The 20,487-nt window shown below is 43.2% G+C and overlaps 1 protein-coding gene across 1 annotated transcript in view; it reads left to right on the forward strand.

Moving 5' to 3' along the window:
• Positions 1–20,487, forward strand: part of LOC308083784 (glutamate receptor ionotropic, kainate 2-like) — a gene marked incomplete at both ends in the record, with an annotated part of 246,464 nt that overhangs the window by 83,991 nt on the left and 141,986 nt on the right. Inside the window, 3 exon segments of the mRNA XM_080426131.1 lie at positions 5,913–6,094; positions 12,280–12,333; positions 16,829–17,002. Coding sequence (XP_080282257.1) covers positions 5,913–6,094; positions 12,280–12,333; positions 16,829–17,002 — 410 coding nt within the window.

A 20,487-nucleotide genomic window follows, 5' to 3' on the forward strand; every position in this document is an offset into this window, starting at 1 on the left:
CGGGAGGAAATGAAAGAATGGATGAGTTTTTCCGGTTGTTGAGGGTTTCCCAACTTTCACAATGTTTCAAAAATAGCTGGTATTTTTTAGTCTTCCCCACCCTTGGCCAAGGGAGATATTCGGCATCTGGTCTTCTTCGGGCAGGGCTACTCTGCTGCATTTATTCTACTAGTGAGTACTGAGGATGACAGAAGAAAGGTCACCTGGAAATCACAAATACTTATTGTATTTTTCTTACAATTTTCTGTCTGTGGTTGTTTTGTTGGCTTGTCTTTTAGCTGCCATTTGGTTGCTGATGATGACAGTGCACTAATGAAAACAACAGCTGTACGGAGCGCTGTGACAAGGTGTTAAGACAACAGCTCACACCAAGCACGCATCTCACCAGATGTGCTGAATTAATTAATGACTGCGGCTTGTACTTTAACCCATAAATTCTGGATTGCATTCTGTGTAACCACTTATACCATTATTTTATACTTTGGGGTCCCTGGAACAACATATTTTGAGATGGGGGTCCGCAGCCAAATACATATAATTTTGGGGGTCCTTGACATGAAAACGTTTGAGAACCACTGATATATATTTTTTTCTCAAAAAAAAAACGCTTTAGACGACATTTGTATAGAATTTCACAATTTTTCAAAAAATAGGTAGGCCTACCCTCACAAAAAACATGCAGTAATCCTGGTCTCTATACTGCCTCCCCCTGGTCAGCCAGGGCGGCTGATGGAGGGGAAAGGAACTGGTTGCAATAACGTGTTCCTTCCACGCGCTACGTCCTCCCGGGGAAACTCCCCCCCTGTCAGGTGTTAAGAAGCGGCCTGCTCACTCCTCATGCATTGAAGGAAGCACGAGCTCAGTTCGGGGCTCTCCCCAGGCTGGCAGAGGGAGAGTAGCGCCCAGGATTACAAGCTTAGGCAAATGGCACTGGGTGAAAAAAAAGGGTTACAAAGATCTATTAAAAAAAAGGTCATGTCTCACCTAGACACAGGATCTGACATGAATTTTTACCTGATGGTCAAGATTCAATTTATCCCCCCCGAGCAAGCAGGCCCGGCTCTATTAGCTCAATGGTAAAAATGTCAGCGCAGGTTTCTGACACAAAATGTCAGAAACCGAGTTCAAATCCGGGGTAGAAGAGGAAAGTTACATAGTGCTGCTTTAACAAACACAAAGCTTGTCTAGGGGGTCCCTGGCACAGAATGTTTTCCGATGCGGGGGTGTCCACGGCCAAATACATGAGAAGTGAACCACTGCATAGGCCAAGGGTATTGATGCTTTGCATGCTGTAGGTATTACATGCATCAGTGCACCACAGGGAAGGGTGTCTGGAGCATGTGCTTCACAGTGAATATACTTAACAAAATGCACACACACCATTGTAAGCACGTTATGTGACAAAAAGGTGTTGGCCAAAACAGAGTAGGGTGGAAGGAATAACTGTGCAAATTTAAGCATTTATTGTGTGTAGTACTATCAAAGTATTGCAGTATGACTATATGCTATCTAATTAACATACAGTACTTTACACTAGCATTTGTGAACAAGTAAAGTAAGTATCTAAATAGCATAAATAGTAGTCAATGCAAAGGTACAGTAATGTGTCCATTTCATTTTTCATAGGGGAGAGGGGTTTAGAGCTTATAGTACTTATGTGACCTGACTAATGGAGGAACCAGTAACCTACAGTATGATTGGCATTTATCATTTCTATTATAGGGTAGAATTACATACAGTAAGTAGAACATCTCTTCATTCCTCTAGTGCCGACGAAAAAAAAACCTCTTGACCGCCAAGCACTTTTAATCTTTGTTCAATTTGTTCGGCACGTTTAATTGAACATAAACAAGCCTGGGCGAGGTGCGAAGGGTCACATTAACCTTGACCTCCGGCCCGCCGGCTCAGTGACTCATCGGCTCTAAAAGTCCCATCATGCAACAGTGCAATGGTGGAAAGTAACTAAGTACATGTACTCAAGTACTGTACTTTGAGTACAATTTTGAGGTCATTTTACTTTACTGGAGTGTTTCCAATTTTCAATACTTTTACTTCTACTCCACTACATCTCAGAGGCAAATATTGTACTTTTACTCCACTACAATTGTTTGAAAACTTTAGTTACTAGTTATTTTGCAGATATAATTTATTACTTTATAAAACATACATTTACCACTTTAGTCCTATTTTATACCTAGGCTATTTGAAAATAGACGATCTAAAAGCTCACAACGCATCGCATCGCGACACGTTGTGAGCTTGTAGATCTGCTATTTTCAAACATTTTAGTACTTTAAGTACATTGTGATAGAGAAATACAATCTCTATTGAGAGGGGTCAGACCTAATCTGCCAAGGAGCCATTTTCTTTTGGAATGGCATACTCGTCTGGAACCAGTGTGTCTCACAGGCGTCTGGGGGGCTTTAACGTCGACGACAATGATGATTGAGCTACCGAGCAGAGAGACTGCTGCTCCCTCCTGTCAGAGAGGCAACGTTCTGGGCTGAAGTTTGGAAGGAAAGGGGGAACGCTTCAGGGGCCGCTGCCGCCGCCTCGCTCGGCTATTTATCACACGGAAAGACGTTCTGTTTTACGCTCGGGAGACTCCTCGACGGGCCCCTAATAAACGTTTAGAGCAGATGAAATATTCATGCAGAGTTAAATATGGATCCTGGAGCAGTCGCCGGGCATTAAACATAGTCAATACTGATCAGCGTTGACAGTCACCCCACTTCTCTCCTTTTTATATATTCCCCCAACCCCTCTCTCACTCTCTCTCCAGATTCTTGTGGTCTCGCCTGTAAGCGCTTGCAGTCGGTGCCATGAGGGAGGAATTACCCATGCAGAATGGCAGGGGAAGACAGCATAGGAGAGATAGGGGGGGGAGAGAGAGAGAGAGAGAGGGAGAGAGAGATGCCCCCGATGCATGTTTATGATGAGCGAATGGAGCAGTCGGAGGTGTCGGCCTGTTTTTATCGATGTTAACTAACTAACCGTAAAACAGAGATCGCTACTCCGGCGGGCAGAGGCTGTTTTTCTTCTCCGACAGCCTCACGCAACAGCGAGTTAGCTCGGATGAGATTGGACTCGACTCAAAACATCGCTTGCACACGCACACGTGTAAAAGGTATACACTCTCACTCCACGTGTGTGTGTGTGTGTGTGTGGACCCACATGCATGAGCATGAAACTCGATTCCCATTCTGTTTAGCATATCAGTTGCCAAGTTACATCCAAACTCCCTTATATCCTGCACCAACACAAGGAAGGTTTTGAAAGGAAAATACGTGCAGTGGCAAACCTTCGCACCGAAAGTTTGATGAAATACATTGCAGTGGATGGAGCCGGCTGGACCAGCTCATGAACAAACATTATTTCGGAACGATTGCGACCGTTGTCAAGGTTAAGGAATACAAAAGAAGACATATATCGCAGGTTGTTTTCTAATCACTTGCTTTTCGATGTGCACAGTACATAATCTTATTGAGGCATCTAAACAGCGGCAGGTATCGTTTCTGTCTCAGCGGTATCGTGAAATTTGGTTGCCAGACAGGAAATGGTGCAAATGTAAGGTATTTTTTCTTAAAACAAGAATACATGTCTTATGTGCATGCTTGACTAGAATTATTTTCTTTTTAGACAAAAAATAAGACTAATACGCTGGAATCGAGTATCTTTTTACTTTCTTGAAAATGAATATTTGCAGTGTGGACAGACTGCAGGTCTTTTGCTTTCAGAACCTTCCTTGCGCCAACCCTGTCCATGATATCTTTCTTTTTAATACACCAAAATCATCTTGCGTTTAAGCCCTCCTCCGCACAACTGTGTCCACTTTGTCACGGGCAATGACACATCGCCAGCGAGCAACAGGGTTTTCCACTGTGGGGTATCATCATCAGAGTGCGACAGAGTGTTTGATTTAATGAAGACTAGGGACCGGCTGCAAACGAACGAAACATCCACACACAGGCTGCAGGGCTGGTGGTCTCCCACAGTGCAGTGCACTCATCTGGTGCATCAGGAAGTAAACAAATAGTGCCACAGGCCAGAGCAGCTGGGGGACTATGGTGGGCCGCGGGCAACGAGAGGGAGGGAGGGAGGGGGCGGGAGGGTGGGAGGGAAGTGGCGCTAGCGGCGGCTCCGCCATCGGCGGATCCTCGGCGTCATAAAAAGCCTCGAACTATGCTATTGATCGACATCTGTGGATGAGCGAAAGGGGGGAGGAGGGCATGGCGATTATTCCTTATGAATGCCGAAAGCAGCTTTGCTTTGCTTGCATATCGGAAATTGAGATGTTTGTGCTTTACTGGAGGCCTCTTATACGCTCAATTCCGCCTTTTTCACTTCACACACATCCTGCGTGGAACGCTGATTGGCCTTTTGTAAGGAACGCACGCGGGCGATCGATGGTGAACATAATCTATGATGAATGATGAATGTCAGGTCATGTATTGATAGAAATCTTAACTCTGTTGCAGAGAGAGAGAGAGAGAGAGAGAGAGAGAGAGAGAGAGAGAGAGAGAGAGAGAGAGAGAGAGAGAGAGAGAGAGAGAGAGAGAGAGAGAGAGAGAGAGAGAGAGAGAGAGAGAGAGAGAGAGAGAGAGAGAGAGAGAGAGAGAGAGAGAGAGAGAGAGAGAGAGAGAGAGAGAGAGAGAGAGAGAGAGAGTCTGTCTGTCTGTCTGTCTGTCTGTCTGTCTGTCTGTCTGTCTGTCTGTCTGTCTGTCTGTCTGTCTGTCTGTCTGTCTGTCTGTCTGTCTGTCTGTCTGTCTGTCTGTCTGTCTGTCTGTCGAGAGAGTCTGTCTGTCTGTCTGTCTGTCTGTCTGTCTGTCTGTCTGTCTGTCTGTCTGTCTGTGAGTGTATGTGTGCGCAGTGGTGTAAAGTAACTACAGTAAGTAAGTACATTTACTCAAGTACTGTACTTAAGTTAAATGTTTTACTGGAGTATTTCCAATTTTCAATACTTGTACTTTTACTCCACTACAATTATTTGAAAACTTAAGTTACTAGTTACTTTGCAGATATAAATTATTACATTATAAAACATACATTAACCACTTCAGCCCTATTTTATTCATGGCTATTTGACAATGGCTGATCTACAAGCTCACAACGTGTCGAGAGGCGACACGTTGTGAGCTTGTAGATCTGCTATTTTCAAACATTTTAGTACTTTTACTTTTGGTACTTTAAGTATATTTTGATGCCAATACTTTTGTACTTTTATTCAAGTTACATTTTGAACACATAAGGCCTTTTACTTGTAACAGTCTTTTTATATTGTGCTATTGTTACTTTTACTTTAAGTAAAATATCTGAGTACTTCTTCCACTACTGTGTGTGTGTGTGTGTGTGTGTGTGTGTGTGTGTGTGTGTGTGTGTGTGTGTGTGTGTGTGTGTGTGTGTGTGTGTGTGTGTGTGTGTGTGTGTGTGTGTGTGTGTGTGTGTGTGTGTGTGTGTGTGTGTGTGTGTGTGTGTGTGTGTGTGCGTGCGTGCGTGCGTGGGGTGGGGGGGCTGTAAGAAAAGAGAAGGAATCATGCTGTGTTTGTGTGGGAGAAGAATGAGAAAAGGTGGGAGGGAGTAGTTGGATGGACGGGCGCAGGGTGCTGAGTTCAAGGGGAGTGTCAAATGGATTTCATTAGAAATGAAATGGCAGTGCATGGAAATAATATATTCTCAAAGCGTCCTCGCCACTGACTCTAATTATGAGCAAGGCTGCCAAATGAATGGGGGCGCACTCGTTACCTCAATTACTCCACGTAGACACATATTTGTGGCTTCCATTTAGAAAAAGGAACACACTGCCAGGGACACAATTGGGACTAATTTCTCGAATGGCGACGACTCACTGTTGTGTGAGAAAAGAAAAAAGACATTGAAAATGTTTTATTTTGTGTTCTTTCTTCTCTCAAAAGGTCTGATCCGGTTACAGGAGCTCATCAAGGCTCCGTCTCGCTACAACATCCGGTTAAAGATCCGCCAGTTACCGGCCGATACCAAGGACGCCAAGCCTCTCCTGAAGGAGATGAAGAGGGGGAAAGAGTTTCACATCATCTTCGACTGCGGCCATGAAATGGCCGCCGGGATCCTAAAGCAGGTAGGTGTCGTGTGTGTGTGTGTGTGTGTGTGTGTAGCAGAGTGGTTTTCAACCCTTTTCATATCAAGGTCCATTATTTATTTGGCATTTGAGCCACGGACCTAGCCTGGAAACCAGACTATTCTGCAATTGCAAAAAAAAAAAAAAAATTGGTCTGGCACCGCTCAGTTTTGATTGGATTTCACTCCCTCCGAAGTAGCGAGGGCCCAATCAGGGCCCAGTATGCACATATGGGGCGGGTTTATCACCAGAGGCATTTTTGGAATTCGTTCCTTGGAAATGCAGCGTCCACACAGAGATCCCAGACTAATATCTACACAGTGATATTAGTCTGGCCATGACAGGCTACCACGGACCACCGTTTGACGAGATTTAGACTCTCAGACCCAAGACTTAGAATATTCCTTGCTATATTGATGTGGTACCAATAGGAGAGATAACAGGCAAACGTTGATCAAAAATAACATTTCTTTAATTAAGTAATGCAGATGTTTAACAATAATTTAACTCTTGAGAGTGTAAAATGAAACCAAATGGACCCGTAAGGGTCCATTTGGTTTCATTTTACACTCTCAAGAGTTAAAGATCTAATAAGGGTCCATTTGGTTACCAACTCCCCATCATTTAGCTGGGGACCACCTGGAACACCCTCAAGGACCACTAGTGGTCCCCGGACCACTGGTTGAGAACCACTGGTGATAGCAGACCCAAGAGCGTAGCCTAATATCTCCCTTGCCGGTCGAGAATTGATCGTGCAACTTACGTGTCGTTTCACCAATTGCTTTTGGTAACATGGTTCACCTCACACGGCAAGTGTCAAATGCCTCTTTTTCTTCTCAGTAGCCGTTTGCTTGTGTTGTTAAATACGTGGTTACAGAGGAAACTAGTTTGGATGTCACACATCCTCACACAGACTGTGTTTATCCCGTATGACTGATTATGCGCTGCACGGAACACAGACGTGGGGGGTTAATTTCTGAATTACACCAGGCCCCTGGGTAATACTAGTCCTGTGTGAATAGGGCTTTAGAACTATATTAGCCTGCAGAAGGTAGCTGTAGCTGTTGTGCAAACATATGTGACTTTGCCTCAGTGCACGGTACAATGCACCAAGGGGCCAGCTTCTGAGTTGTAAATTGAGGCTGAATAGGAAGTGATTCATAAGAATGGCCTGTAGTTTCGCTGTTTCACCCCTGCTGGTGTTACTTTATTACATTACTCTCCATTCTAGTGGGTGGGTGGCTCTCATGCATTGAAGGAGGCATGAGCTCGGCTCTAGGCTCTCCCTAGGCTGGCAGAGGGAGTGTAGCACCCAGGATTACATAGGCAATTGGCACTGGGTGAAAAAATGAGTTACAAATATCGTGGGATAAAAATTTTGGGGGGAAAAAAATGGGTGGGTTTTTACCGCACTTTAGACTTGATTGTATTACCTTAACACATTGGGTGCCAGAGGTTTATTAAAATATTATACGTTCAGTGCCTGCTATTCTTCCATCCACTTGCGTTGATACGTTTCGTGCTGTAGTAGCCCCGACGCGGAAGTGCATGTAAACAAAGCGTGCGTGCGGGTCCCGACTAACACCTGGAACAATAATATTTCTAACGCGATCCTCCATTGCAGAGTGATCGCCGATCGAAAACGGCTCGCTTCCACCACGTTAAAAAGAAATGGAGATATTAAGCTTTTAGTCAAGGAGATAACATTGGAAAGGCCGACCGGAAGGATTTTTGACATGGATCCACATCCGGCCTCTCCTTCTCAGAAACTCCTTGGATGATCCCAAAGTTTCGTTAGAGCGCCCCACGTGGGCCCCACGTATAAAAATAAAATTGGGTCAAAAACGGTCCGGACCGTTTTCGGCACTCCTCGTTTGGATTCTCAAAAACGGTCCGGACCATTTTTTGGCACACAATGTGTTAATAAACATTGTCATAAATACTATATGCTTCCAGTCACTAGTTTAAAGTCTTCTTTCAATCACCATGACATGCGTTTTGGTAAGTAGGGTATGCTGTAGGAGGGGCGTGGCTACCTTGTGATTTCATTTGATTGATTGACAAGCTACACAACCAATAGCATTCATTCACCACCCCCGCCTCTGGTCCCAACCAATAGCATTCATTTCCACGTTCCATATATAGAAAGATGACAGATTTGAAATTGTTGAAAAATAGGCTTCATTTACGGTCTGTAGAGTCTATGGGCGTAACTTTGTCCATCCTAAGTACATTTACTTAAGTACCTTACTGGATTTGATACCAGACTTACTTGTAACAGAGTATTTCTACATAGTGGTATTGCTACAAAATGTGAGCACTTCTTCCACCAGTGCCGTTCACAATACACAGAACAGGCTCCTCCTCAGCCTGCTGTACTGTATGCTACGTATAGCAGATCTTTGAAAAAAGAACAACTGACTGAGTTGAACAATTCATATTCCTCCTGCTTCCAGGATTTATCAAACATTAAAGACAACATGATTCAGCCCCGGCACTACTGTCCCTCTCCCAGGGTTCTTAACCCATTAAGACCGGGAACGCATCTGTGTGTCGTTTTTTTAGATTTCTTTGGCTATTCAAAAAAATTGCAAATCTACAAGCTCATAGCGCGCTACGAGCTTGTAGATCTGCTATTTTTGGGGGAAAATCGTGGGTCTTTGAATATATATACTTTTAAAGAGAACATTTGTAACTCAAATCTTTGCTTCTGGGGGATTCTACAAATGTCTTCTAAATCCTAACAGTTTTTTAAAAATGCTATAATTTCTCAAAAATGATATGTATTTGGCCGTGGACCCCCCATCTCAAAATATGTTGTTTCAGAGACCCCCCAGAAGTTGTAACAGAGTAAAATATCTGCTATTTTTTGAATAGCCCAAAGACATCTTAAAATGACACAGATGCGTTCCCGGGTTGAATGGGTTAATCAATGCCAGTGCGGCGGATTGCCGGGGAAGGTCAAGGTCTCGTGTCGTTAGTAATGTCAGAGAGAGAGCCCCACTAATGAGAGCTAATGAAAGTCTCCTCTCCTCCGCTCTGATGTGCTCATTACACGTCACGTCACTCATTTAGGGATTCTAACCACCTCTCAGCCCCATTGTCAGATGCTCAGTAGCCTCGATCTCCAGGCTTTTATTGTTTAGTTTTGCTAAAAAATAAAAGCCTGGAGGAGCGCGTCGGTGTACCCGGTATAGGAAGTGTTTCATTTCCCCAACCAACCAGAGTGCAGTGGGCGTCGCTCGTAATGTTGTGTTGACGGGGCGGGGCTGACGGACAGATCGGTGAACCAATGGGATCAGGCGCAATCTCTCCGCGCTGATTTTAAACCCGCCCCTCTATACACGAAAGCAGGAAGGCTAGTGCAGCCTAGACGCTCAGTGGTGGAAAAAGTAAAAGTACAGAAGTATTGACATCAATATATAGAGGGTAGGGTAAGGGATTTTCTTTGGTTAAACAGCTCTATATTCTGATAGTAGTACTCGTTGCAATAGAGTGTTTGTTCCAGTGGTGGAAAAAGTACTCAAATGTTTTCCTTAAGTAAAAGTATCAATACTGCAATGTAGAAGTACTCTGTTTCAAGTAAAAGTCTGGTCTGTTCAGTAAAAGTACAAAAGTATTGGTGTCAAAATGTGCTTAAAGTACCAAAAGTAAAAGTACTGAAATGTTTGAAAATAGCAGATCTACAAGCTCACAACGCGTCGCCATGCGACGCGTTGTGAGCTTGTAGATCGGCTATTTTCAAATAGCCTAGGTATAAAATAGGACTAAAGTGTATGTTTTATAATGTAATAATTTGCAAAGTAACTAGTAACTAAAGTTTTCAAATAATTGTAGTGGAGTAAAAGTACAATATTTGCCTCAGAGATGTAATGGAGTAGAAGTAAAAGTATTGCAAATTAGAAATACTCCAGTAAAGTAAAAGTACCCCAAAATTGTACTCAAGTACAGTACTTGAGTGCATGATGTAGCCTACTTTCCACCACTGGTTTGTTCAGTTACAGGAGTCTCCCTGTCTCTCCAGCTCTTTATTAAACAGAAAAATGACAGTTTTTTTTTTTTACATGTAATGTAATCTATTACCTCCCGGTCTCGATTACAAACGGAAGCTGGCTGTCTAAAAAGAAAAAAAACTAAAAAAACAAGAAAGCATAATTCACATCCCTTAAGGTTTATTTAAGGCTTATTATTTGACTGTGCTCGGTCATGCGTGGGCCTGTCAAGGGACCGGGCTTATGGCTTATACAGCATGTGTGAGTCATCGCTGAATGCGGGTCGATTCCCCCCCCCCCCCCCCCCCCCGATGGAACAAACAGTGTATAATCATAACATGCTGGAGGGGCTCTTTCAGCCCACCTGGACTCTCTCTTGGTACCGTACCCTGTCTGATACCAACAACCCATTCCGCTTCCTTCCTTCCTTCCTCTTCTCTACCATTTAATCATCCACCCCATTTCCCCCCCATGCGTCCCTAATCTGTGAGTCATAGTGGCTTAGCCAGCTGCAAGGCTCACCTGGCCCAGTCCTCCTTAGTTGCCTGTTGTGTCACCAAGCATCGTGGCAGCTTAAATAGGGGTGGATGGAGCCATGGCTATGTAAAGAAGCTAAGGACACGTGGCATTATAGAGGCTCCAACTGGAGCCGGAAGTTTGATGGAACGCATTGAAGTTAATGAGAGCCAGGGTGGACACGCTTATGAATAAATAATATTTTGTAATGATTGATTTATACAAGAAGACCTAACACGTGTTTTTTCTAATCTATTGTTATCTATTGTTAAAGAGCACAGAGTCATTTTCTGACGGGGCAGTATGGGGTTCCATCACGAGAATTGTTTGACAGACTGTCAATAATTGACATTCAGTCAGGAACACTCTCGTCTAAGTAGATTTAACCATTTATTGCAACAAATTGAATACGGTTAAGCTTGGCGTTAAAGGCTCCGCTCTTGGAGATATTCCCTGAATTTTGTCCATGCAGCATGCCAAGCAAAATCAGGGAATGCTAAGCAAAACCCCCCCATAGCGATACAATATCAAAACAATAAGCAATACATTGACATATTAGTTTGAATTAGCACATATAAATGATAATCAGTAGTATTTGAGCCTATGCCAGACTCTAATCAAAAGGTGGAGGCTGGGGTGGAGGAGGCAGCTTGCAGAAATGAATCAGGCAGCAAGACAAGCAGAGACCTAGTGATTACGCAAGAGACAAGCAGAGACCTAGTGAAAAGAGCTTGTAGCTATTTTCAAATAGCCTAGGTATAAAATAGGGCTAAAGCGGTTAATGTATCTTTTATAACGTAATAATCTTTATCTGCAAAGTAGCTAGTAACTACAGTTTTCAAATAATTGTAGTGGAAAAAAATTGGAAATACTCCAGTAAAGTAAAAGTTCCTCAAAATTCTTCTTAAGTACTGTACTTGAGTAAATGTACTTAGTTACTTTACACCACTGTTAGACAGACCTCCAAAATAGGCCTACTGATGTTTTATTTTCCCTTCCTCTTCCCCCAGACAGATTGTGTTGCAGTGTGCAGTGTACCAGTGATATGTCTGTTCTCAAGTTAGCAAACATGGATGCCTCTCTGCAGGCAGGCAGGGCAACCAGCACAGCACAGAGGAAAAAAAACAGGAAGCCTTGTGTGATATGAGGCGAAACCCGGCGGGGGGGCATGTTGAAGCAGACAGCTGGGAGGTGGCGAAGGATTTGAACGCAGCTTTATCGTGACTCATGTCCCTTAATTAGCAGCGAGTTGGGCTAAATGCTCAAAGCTGCGGTTGGTATGGGGAAGTTTCATGTTGCATTTCTGGAAGATGGATCGATCACACACAGCTATAGAATTATCCTTCATATCATGACCCAATATGTTGCTTAATTCGTCTTTGCCCATTGCATGTGTTTCTTTGCTAGTCATGGTGAGAGATAGATAGCTTATGAGATAGAATCGAATGGAGGGATGAATGTGTAGTGTGTGGTGGATGAATGGATGGAGGGATGGATGTACAACGCGTGAGCTTGTAGAGCTATCAGCTATATTTCTTTCCATTATAAATAACAATGGAGAATAAATTAGGCATCACCCTTTCAATTTCAAGTATTTGACTTAACGCACTCTCTCTCCCCCCCTCTCTCTCTCTCTCTCTCTCTCTCTCTGTATTACTCTCTATCCTTCACACACAGGCCCTTGCCATGGGGATGATGACAGAATATTATCACTACATCTTCACTACACTGGTAAGTAGAGAAGCTGCATTGTGTTGCACACAGTCTCATAGACATCAGGTCTACCTAAGAGCTTCATCTTTACAAATTTTTTGGCATTTAAAAATGCGCATCAATTATATTATATTGTCTCTGTCGAGTGTCCAAAACCGTTACTTTTCAGGATTCAATTTCAAAAACATCAAAAGTAGCAGATCTACAAGCTCCAAACGCGTCGCTTCGCACCGCGTTTGGAGCTTGTAGATCTGCTACTTTTGATGTGTTTTTGTGATGCTGTAGTGTGATCAAGTAGGGCATTAATTTATGAAAAAAACACAAAATGTTGAAATATGAAAACTTAGGATTTTTCCACCGGTGCTGGCGTCGCATTCCGACTGTAACGCGGCAGCCACACACTGATCATAGCCACTACACAATGCTTGTTATTCCTTCAGACGTGTTTCAGATGCATCCCAGAGGTGTGCAATAGGACTTTTCCTCTGAATATCTAGACTTAAAGGGATATTTCACGTCTACTCAGGCTTTTGTGAGCCCCCGAGACAGTTTTTAAGTTGCTTGATTCAGGATTTAGATATTTGATATTCATTTTATCAGACACGTCCCCTTCCTATACAAAACCCATTATAACTTCGAACTCCATTTTTAACATGTTAGATTCATCGAAAACACCCGTCCTTGGTTCTGGTGACTCATCCTGCCCTCCTAATACGTGAGGGGGCCATGTTTTTTCTATAATTTTTTTCATTTATTTTATTTAATTATTTTATTACATTATTACTTAACTCTATAAACGCCATTGACTCGAAAACGCGTCAATAACTACTTAATCCACCCACGCCATTGACGCGTTTGACGCGTTGGATTTGCGTTCATTGTTTAATCTCTGATCGCGCTATGCTGCTTAAAATTCAATGTTATTCTCGAGTTCCACTTACTTCACCCATATCTGCATCCGGTTTCATGTCCTGGGTTCCGTTTCCGGTTTTTGATTATTTTCCCCCGGTCATTTCGTCCAAAATAGGTAAACAAACGGTTTTTCACACGGTATGACGGACAAACGGACAGCTTCTCTTCTATAATCTATGGTCTGGGTGACGATCAGTCATCGCCGTCGTGTATCACAACGTAATTTTGACGATCAAAACAATCTGGGAGGACGTCACATCCGTTTTCATGGTTTTCCCTGTCTAATCGCTCAAGAAGGTAAACAGTGACACCAGGAGCTGATCAAGCTATCATGTGCTGCTCTCTAGTGGCGGATTTGTGCGGCGTCTTTAAAAAACAGTCTGATCAATTATTTTCATGAAAATTTTCAAAATATAAAAATAAAAAAAACACGAAAATTGCTGGCAATGGGGGAGTACTTTATGAAAATACTCTGGCAGTCAAAGAGTTAAAAAGAATATATATATATACAAAATTAATATTTTTTTGTTGTTGAAAAAACACGGTCTCCTCACGTATTAGAAGGACGATATCAGTCACCAGAACCAAGGACGGGTGTTTCCGATGAATCTAACATGGTTAAAAATGGAGTTTGAAGTTACAATGGGTTTGTATAGGAAGATGGCGTGTCTGATAAAATTGATATCTAAATACTGAATCAAGCAACTGTCCGGGGTGCTCCCAAAAGCCTGAGTAGACAATAAAATGACCCAATTTTCTTTTTTTAAAGTGAAATATCCCTTTAAGATCTCAGGCCCACCCAGATGACTCCAGGCCCAGTCAGTCATTAGACAGCCTATACGCGCCACTGGGCTGTACCTGCTGTACTCAGACAGAGGTCTGTCTATGTTTGGCTGACGAGAAAGTGACAGACCGTGCATTTCTTCTAAGAGGCATGAGGAAAGATGTGACAGAGAAGAGAGAGTGTCGACTTTCATTTTGGCTGCTGGAAAAGAACGAGAGAGAGAGAGAGAGAGAGAGCGAGAGGCTCTTCTAGTTCTGACACTCCGCGGTTGTGTAACTGACGTGGCCGCCGGCCCGCTTCGCAGCGCGCCAATCGCTCAACTAACTCTCACTTTTCTAGTCCCTCACGCCTACATGCACACGCACTCACACACACACACACACACACACACACACACACACACACACACACACACACACACACACACACACACACAGACACACACACACACACACACACACACACACACACACACAAGTCTCTCGCTAACTCCTTTTTTACGCTTTTTTAGGCTGGGCATGTGGTCCTTAAGTTAGGATCAGAACTCTCTCTCTCTCTCTCTCTCTCTCTCTCTCTCTCTCTCTCTCTCCACCTCCTACCCTCTGTTCATTACTACTTTTTTCCCTGTCCCTTCTTTCAAATCCCCTTTTGAAAATTGAATTCTTCAGTTTTCTGAGTTGTCGGCGCTATTCATCACGACGAGTAGAAAGGCAGACAATTTCCATTTTAAAATGGAACACCGTTCACGGTCTCTCTTTTTTATTTTTTGCAGCAATTCGGTTTTAATGCGATTTATGCTGGACAATTAAATATCATACGCGCTGCTTGCGTTGTCGGGGAGAGATTAAATGTACAACATGACCATGAGTGTGGCTCTAGAGAGGGACCAGACTTACAATAGCGGACAATAAAAAAGAGGAGATTTCTTCTTTCTCAGGGTCTGTGTTTGGCAGTGAGAGAACAGGACAGCTAGCGCTGACAACCTAATCCAGCCAGCACTGAGCAAAATCCAGCCACATATGGCAGCCATTTTCTGCCAAGCTTTCAATTTACCTTCCGCTGTTGACTCTTGTTCACTGTGCGTCACGTTCTGTCCGTGTATATACTGTATGCACACGCTTTTGTTACGTGGCATCAATTGACGCTAAGCTGTGTGCACAACCAGAACCTTGCAGAATGACTTCAATAAGCTCGTATAACCCTGTATTTAGAGTAGCTAACAGTATACATCCCGGAATTAAGTTCGCAATGGGTTCCCTCACCAGATACACATTTTCCCACTAAGCGTTTATGCAGAAACTAATGTCTGTGGTTAACATAAGCCTAGGAAAGTCTCACATTTTATTCTGCAACATAAACTACAGCCTTTAATGTTCCGACCGTGCATTTTTAAGCCGTTCTGTGCTCTTTAAAACTCCCATTTATTGCCTGTGTGGTTCAAAAAGTGATTGTGGAGATTATCTTGTTGAATAAAATGTGTTAATGTCATAAGCCTTTATTTGCTATGGAACTTATTTTCCAAAACCTAATGCCATTGAAAATCTGTGGTTTGAACCCATACTTTATTTGTTTATTTGGGAGGGACAGAACATATTTATGGAACACAGCAATAAAACTGCATTCAGTACTGTTGAGAGTATAAGCAAGAATTAGCAAGGAGGCTAATTCTCATCCGTTGTCCCTAAATAGCAATAAAAGAAGATACTATGGAAAGAAACAGATACTTGTAACTGCCATGTAACCTCAGACAAAACAATAAACTAGAACAATACGACAATAAACGACAATAAAACAACAATAGAACAGTACATCACAACAATACAACAATAAACCACAACAATACAACAGTAAGCCATAGCAATAAACCTCAACAATACATAAACCACAACAATACAGCAATATAAAGTGTACATAAAACCAAACTGTGACAAAAAAAATTACAGTTACAAGAGAGTGATAAAACCATAACAAAACATCGCTGTACCCATGGCTGGCGTAACTTCTAGGTTGGCCTACTAAAAAGTTTAATAGTATTTGACAATTTCACCAGTTTTTTTAGTATAGTTTGTTGATAATTTTTGATGCAGTAACGGTGTTTTTAATTTTCTTTATTTCTTTTTTTTTACCACTTAAACCCCATTATGCGTAACCGAAGTCCCTCAGGGCTTAATACTAGTGTATTTTCTGTTTTCTGTTATTGTGGGGAAAGCGTTGGCTGAAAATAACTGATCAACAAGCTCACAACGCATTGTGTCGTTTTAGAAGAGAGCGTGAGAAGCTATTTTCAGCCAACGCTTTCCCCACAATAAGGATGCTGGGGTTCAAGTGGTTAATACAATTGTCACTTCACTCCCCCCCCAAAACAAATCATTTGGGTCGGGACCCCCAGGGGGGCACCCACGTGATTTTGAGTTAAAATGTTCGCTTTAAAAGAATATAAATATATTAATTTGCACACATTTACAACATTTTTCATAAATAGCAGATCTACAAGCTCATAGCGCGGCACTCGGTGCCGCGCTATGAGCTTGTAGATCTGCTATTTTTGAATAGCCAAAGTGTAAAATCATGCTTTTTTAGCTCAAATCAAGTAGTGACACAGATGCGTTCCAGGTCTTAATGGGTTAAAACCGAATTGCCCATAATTACTAATGTCTTCTAAATCCTAACAGTTTTCTGAAAAACATATGTTTCTACATTTGTTGAGAACCACTGCTCTATATGAGCGACAAGTCTGTATCGTGTGCTTCAGTTGAATTAAATCACGTCAACAGTATCTCTCAGTGTGGTGTTGTGTTTGCTCCCCCCCCCCTTCAGGATCTATTTGCTCTGGATGTGGAACCGTACCGCTACAGTGGAGTGAACATGACCGGCTTTAGGATCCTGAACACGGAGAACAGCCAGGTGGCCTCCATCATAGAGAAGTGGTCCATGGAAAGGCTGCAGGCGCCGCCCAAACCTGACTCTGGTCTACTGGACGGCTTCATGACCGTGAGTCGCCCATTCACAAGATTAATCAATGAATGAATGAATCAATTAGCGGATATAATAAATCACATGATGTCCCAACCCAGCCAGCACAGCCCACATGGGACCCACATGGTTTCAATGCGGGCTACTTGGGAACCAAGTGGGGCGTGGGCTTGAACTGGGCAAATCATGAGGGTCCTTTATGGTTTTTGATATGGGTTAACTGGGCATGGGTTGGAAGTGGGCAAGCCCATGTAGATTACTTACATTACATATGGGCTCTCGCATTCGATAAACACAACACTTATCCATTCATTATTTGTACTGTTTTCAAATCCTGCACTTTATTGCCCCCAATGTTGCTTTCCATCAATGTGAGGGTTTTTACCAGCTTGCTCGAAGAGCGGCTGGTCTACGAACAGACGCTGCTCAACACCTATACGACATGTTTTCGACATCCTTTTCATCATTGGCTGTCCTTTAAGCCAATGGGTGAAACTTTCCATACTCTGAACGGCGGTCTCGTCCTCCCATGTTATGGTATCATAACCCTAGCAGCGTTGCCAGATTCTGCAAGAGAAATAAGCAAACCAGGTCTATGAAAACAAGCCACGCATACATGGAACACACACACACACACACACACACACACGCACACACACACACACACACACACACACACACACACACACACACACACACACACACACACACACACACACACACACACACACACACACACACACACACACAGTCACAGAGAGAAAAAAGATTGGATCGGGGCAAAACAAAGCATGCAGCAAGTTGGTACATGTCCTGTTTCCACCATCAAGAAGACAGGAGTGGTCCATGTCCGCCCCATCGGTGGGGGTGGGTGTTTGGGATGGGGATGGGGGGTGATTCTCCATGTCCGCCCCGCAGGGGGGAGGCACACAAACTGACATCCCACAGGGGGCGCTGAGATCAGAACCCAAATATGACAAGGAGGCCTAATGTCACTGTGATGCGGACCCTCTGTGATTAGAGAACACAGCGGCAGTAATGACTGCTGCACACCATTCCCCGCTTATACTGCTCTCTGTTATCTGGGAGCTCTGCCAAAATATCAACTCGCCAGAGACACCACACAGGGGAAATGAAAGGAGAGTAATGGAAATGGGGCTGTGGTGGGGGGGTGGCGGGTGGGGGTGGAGGGTGTGGGTAGAGAGGTAAAGAGAGCAAAAGGGGAAGGGAAAGAAACAAAGAAACAAAGAATGGAATGTAGTGTAAGTGACATTAGAGTCTTTTTAACAAATCTTGCAGAGTCATGGTTTGGGTGTCGAACAAGGGGCCAGCTTCTGAGTTGTAAATTTAGTCTATATAGGAAATGATAGTTCATATGAATGGATGTAGTCTCGCTGTTTTACCCCTGCTGGTGTCAGAAAGAATTTCTCTCCATTCAAGTGGGTGGGTTTTTACCGAACTTTAGACTTGATTTTATCACCATAATAAACATTGTCATAAATACTATATGCTTCGAGTCGCTAGTTCCAAGTCTTCAATCACCATGATATGCGTTTTGGTAAATTATGGTCCCATTTATTTTAAAATTGATGATAAAGTAGTGTATGCTCTAGGAGGGGCGTGGCTACCTTGTGATGATTTGATGATTGACAAGCTACACAACCATTAGCATTCATTTCCCACCCCCTGCTCCGGTCCCAACCAATAGCATTCATTCCCCACCCCCTGCTCCGGTCCCAACCAATAGCATTCATTCCCGTGTGCATAGGATTTGACGCGATATAGAAAGATGGCGGATTTGAAATTGCTGAAAAACAGGCTTCATTTACGGTCTGTAGAGTCTATGGGTGTAACGCTGTCCATTCTTTTTTACTGTCTATGGCAGGGGTCTTCAACAGGGGGTCCGGGACCCCTAGGGGGTCCTCAGAGTCACTACAGGGGGTCCGCCAAATCTTTGTGTGATATGATTTAGTTTTTTACCTTAACCACTTGAACCCTAGCATCCCTTTTCTGAGGGGAACTTTAGCCAAAAATAGCAGATCTACAAGCTCACAACGCCTCGCGCTGCGAGGCGTTGTGAGCTTGTAGATCGGCTATTTTTGCCAAAGAGGACCGGTAGAGGTGTAGAGGGAAAAAAGAGCAGACCAAGTAAACAAAAAAGGTTTAATCTGAAACACAATTTCATACAATAAAGAGGGGGTCCCTGCTTCACCTCTCTCTTGGCCTGAAAACGTTGAAGACCCCCATGGTCTATGGTGTCAAACCATGGAGAGAGAGTGGGGTGTTTCACGTTGGATTGGATCCACCCTCCCACCCCCCATTTTTGTGTGTAGAATTAATGGATCAGTTGTCATGGCCTTTTTATTTTCCCTCCACTGAGACCTTTTCTAGTTGGCAAGGAAGGAAAGGACCCAGTTTGCAGCGACAAGCGTGCAGAGTGTGTTTTACATGTGTAGTGAGCGCCGTGCTAATTGTGTCAGCTGTGAATCATAGGTTGCACAGAGGTACAGATCTGGTTGAGAGCTCTCGCATGGTGGTTTTTAGTTCCCAGAGGTATGGCATGCTAACTATAAGCCCTCTGTCTGTCGCCATCTTTCTATTTACACAGCTCTGTTTTTTTGTACTCCTCCTTTATTCTTCTCCTCCATAAGACTGTATAGTCCAGGGGTGGAAGAAGTACTCAGATATTTTACTTAAGTAAAAGTAGCAATACCACCAATATAAAAATACTCTGTTACAAGTAAAAGGTCTGTATTCAAAATGTTACTTGAATAAAAGTACAAAAGTATTGGCATCAAAATATACTTAACTCATTGGCCGCCATTATCGCATTAACGCGATCTAATAAATAGCGCGCTTGGCCGCCAGGATCGCATTAATGCGATCTAACGTCTTTATTGATCTTTATGCTCTGATCACGCTATTCTGTTATGAATCAGGCTAAGTTTCGGGTTCCACTTACTTCAACCACCACTGCATCCGGTTCCATGACTTGGGTTCCGTTTTCGGTTTTACATTTTTCCCCCCAGTCATTTTCGACCATAATAGGGAAACAAACGGTTTTTCACACGCTATGAAAAGCGATCGGAGACCTCCCCTCCTATAATCTATGGTCTGGGTGACGAACAGTCATCCCCGTTGTGTATCACAAAGTAATTTTCGCCGATAACAGAATTTGAGACATTTCACTTCCGGTTCATGTGTTTCACTGTGTGAGTGGGTCTGGGAGGGGGCGAGTGTGATCGAGAGGCGATCAAGCTTGGTATGTGCTGCTCTCTGGTGGTGGAACGATCAAAACGATTCAAGTGTCAAGGTAGACTTTCTAGATGTGAATTAAATAACAAAATAACGAAACAAAAAAACACGAAAATCGCTGGCAAGGGCTGCTATGAACGAGGTTTTAACTCTGGCAGTCAATGAGTTAATGTACCTAAAGTAAAAAAAAAAAAGCTTGTAGATCGGCTATTTTCGAATAGCCGAGGTATAAAATAGGGCTAAAGTGG

The sequence above is a fragment of the Gymnoscopelus braueri genome (assembly GCF_963280865.1).
Source record: "Gymnoscopelus braueri genome assembly, chromosome: 4".
Lineage (NCBI taxonomy): Eukaryota > Metazoa > Chordata > Actinopteri > Myctophiformes > Myctophidae > Gymnoscopelus > Gymnoscopelus braueri.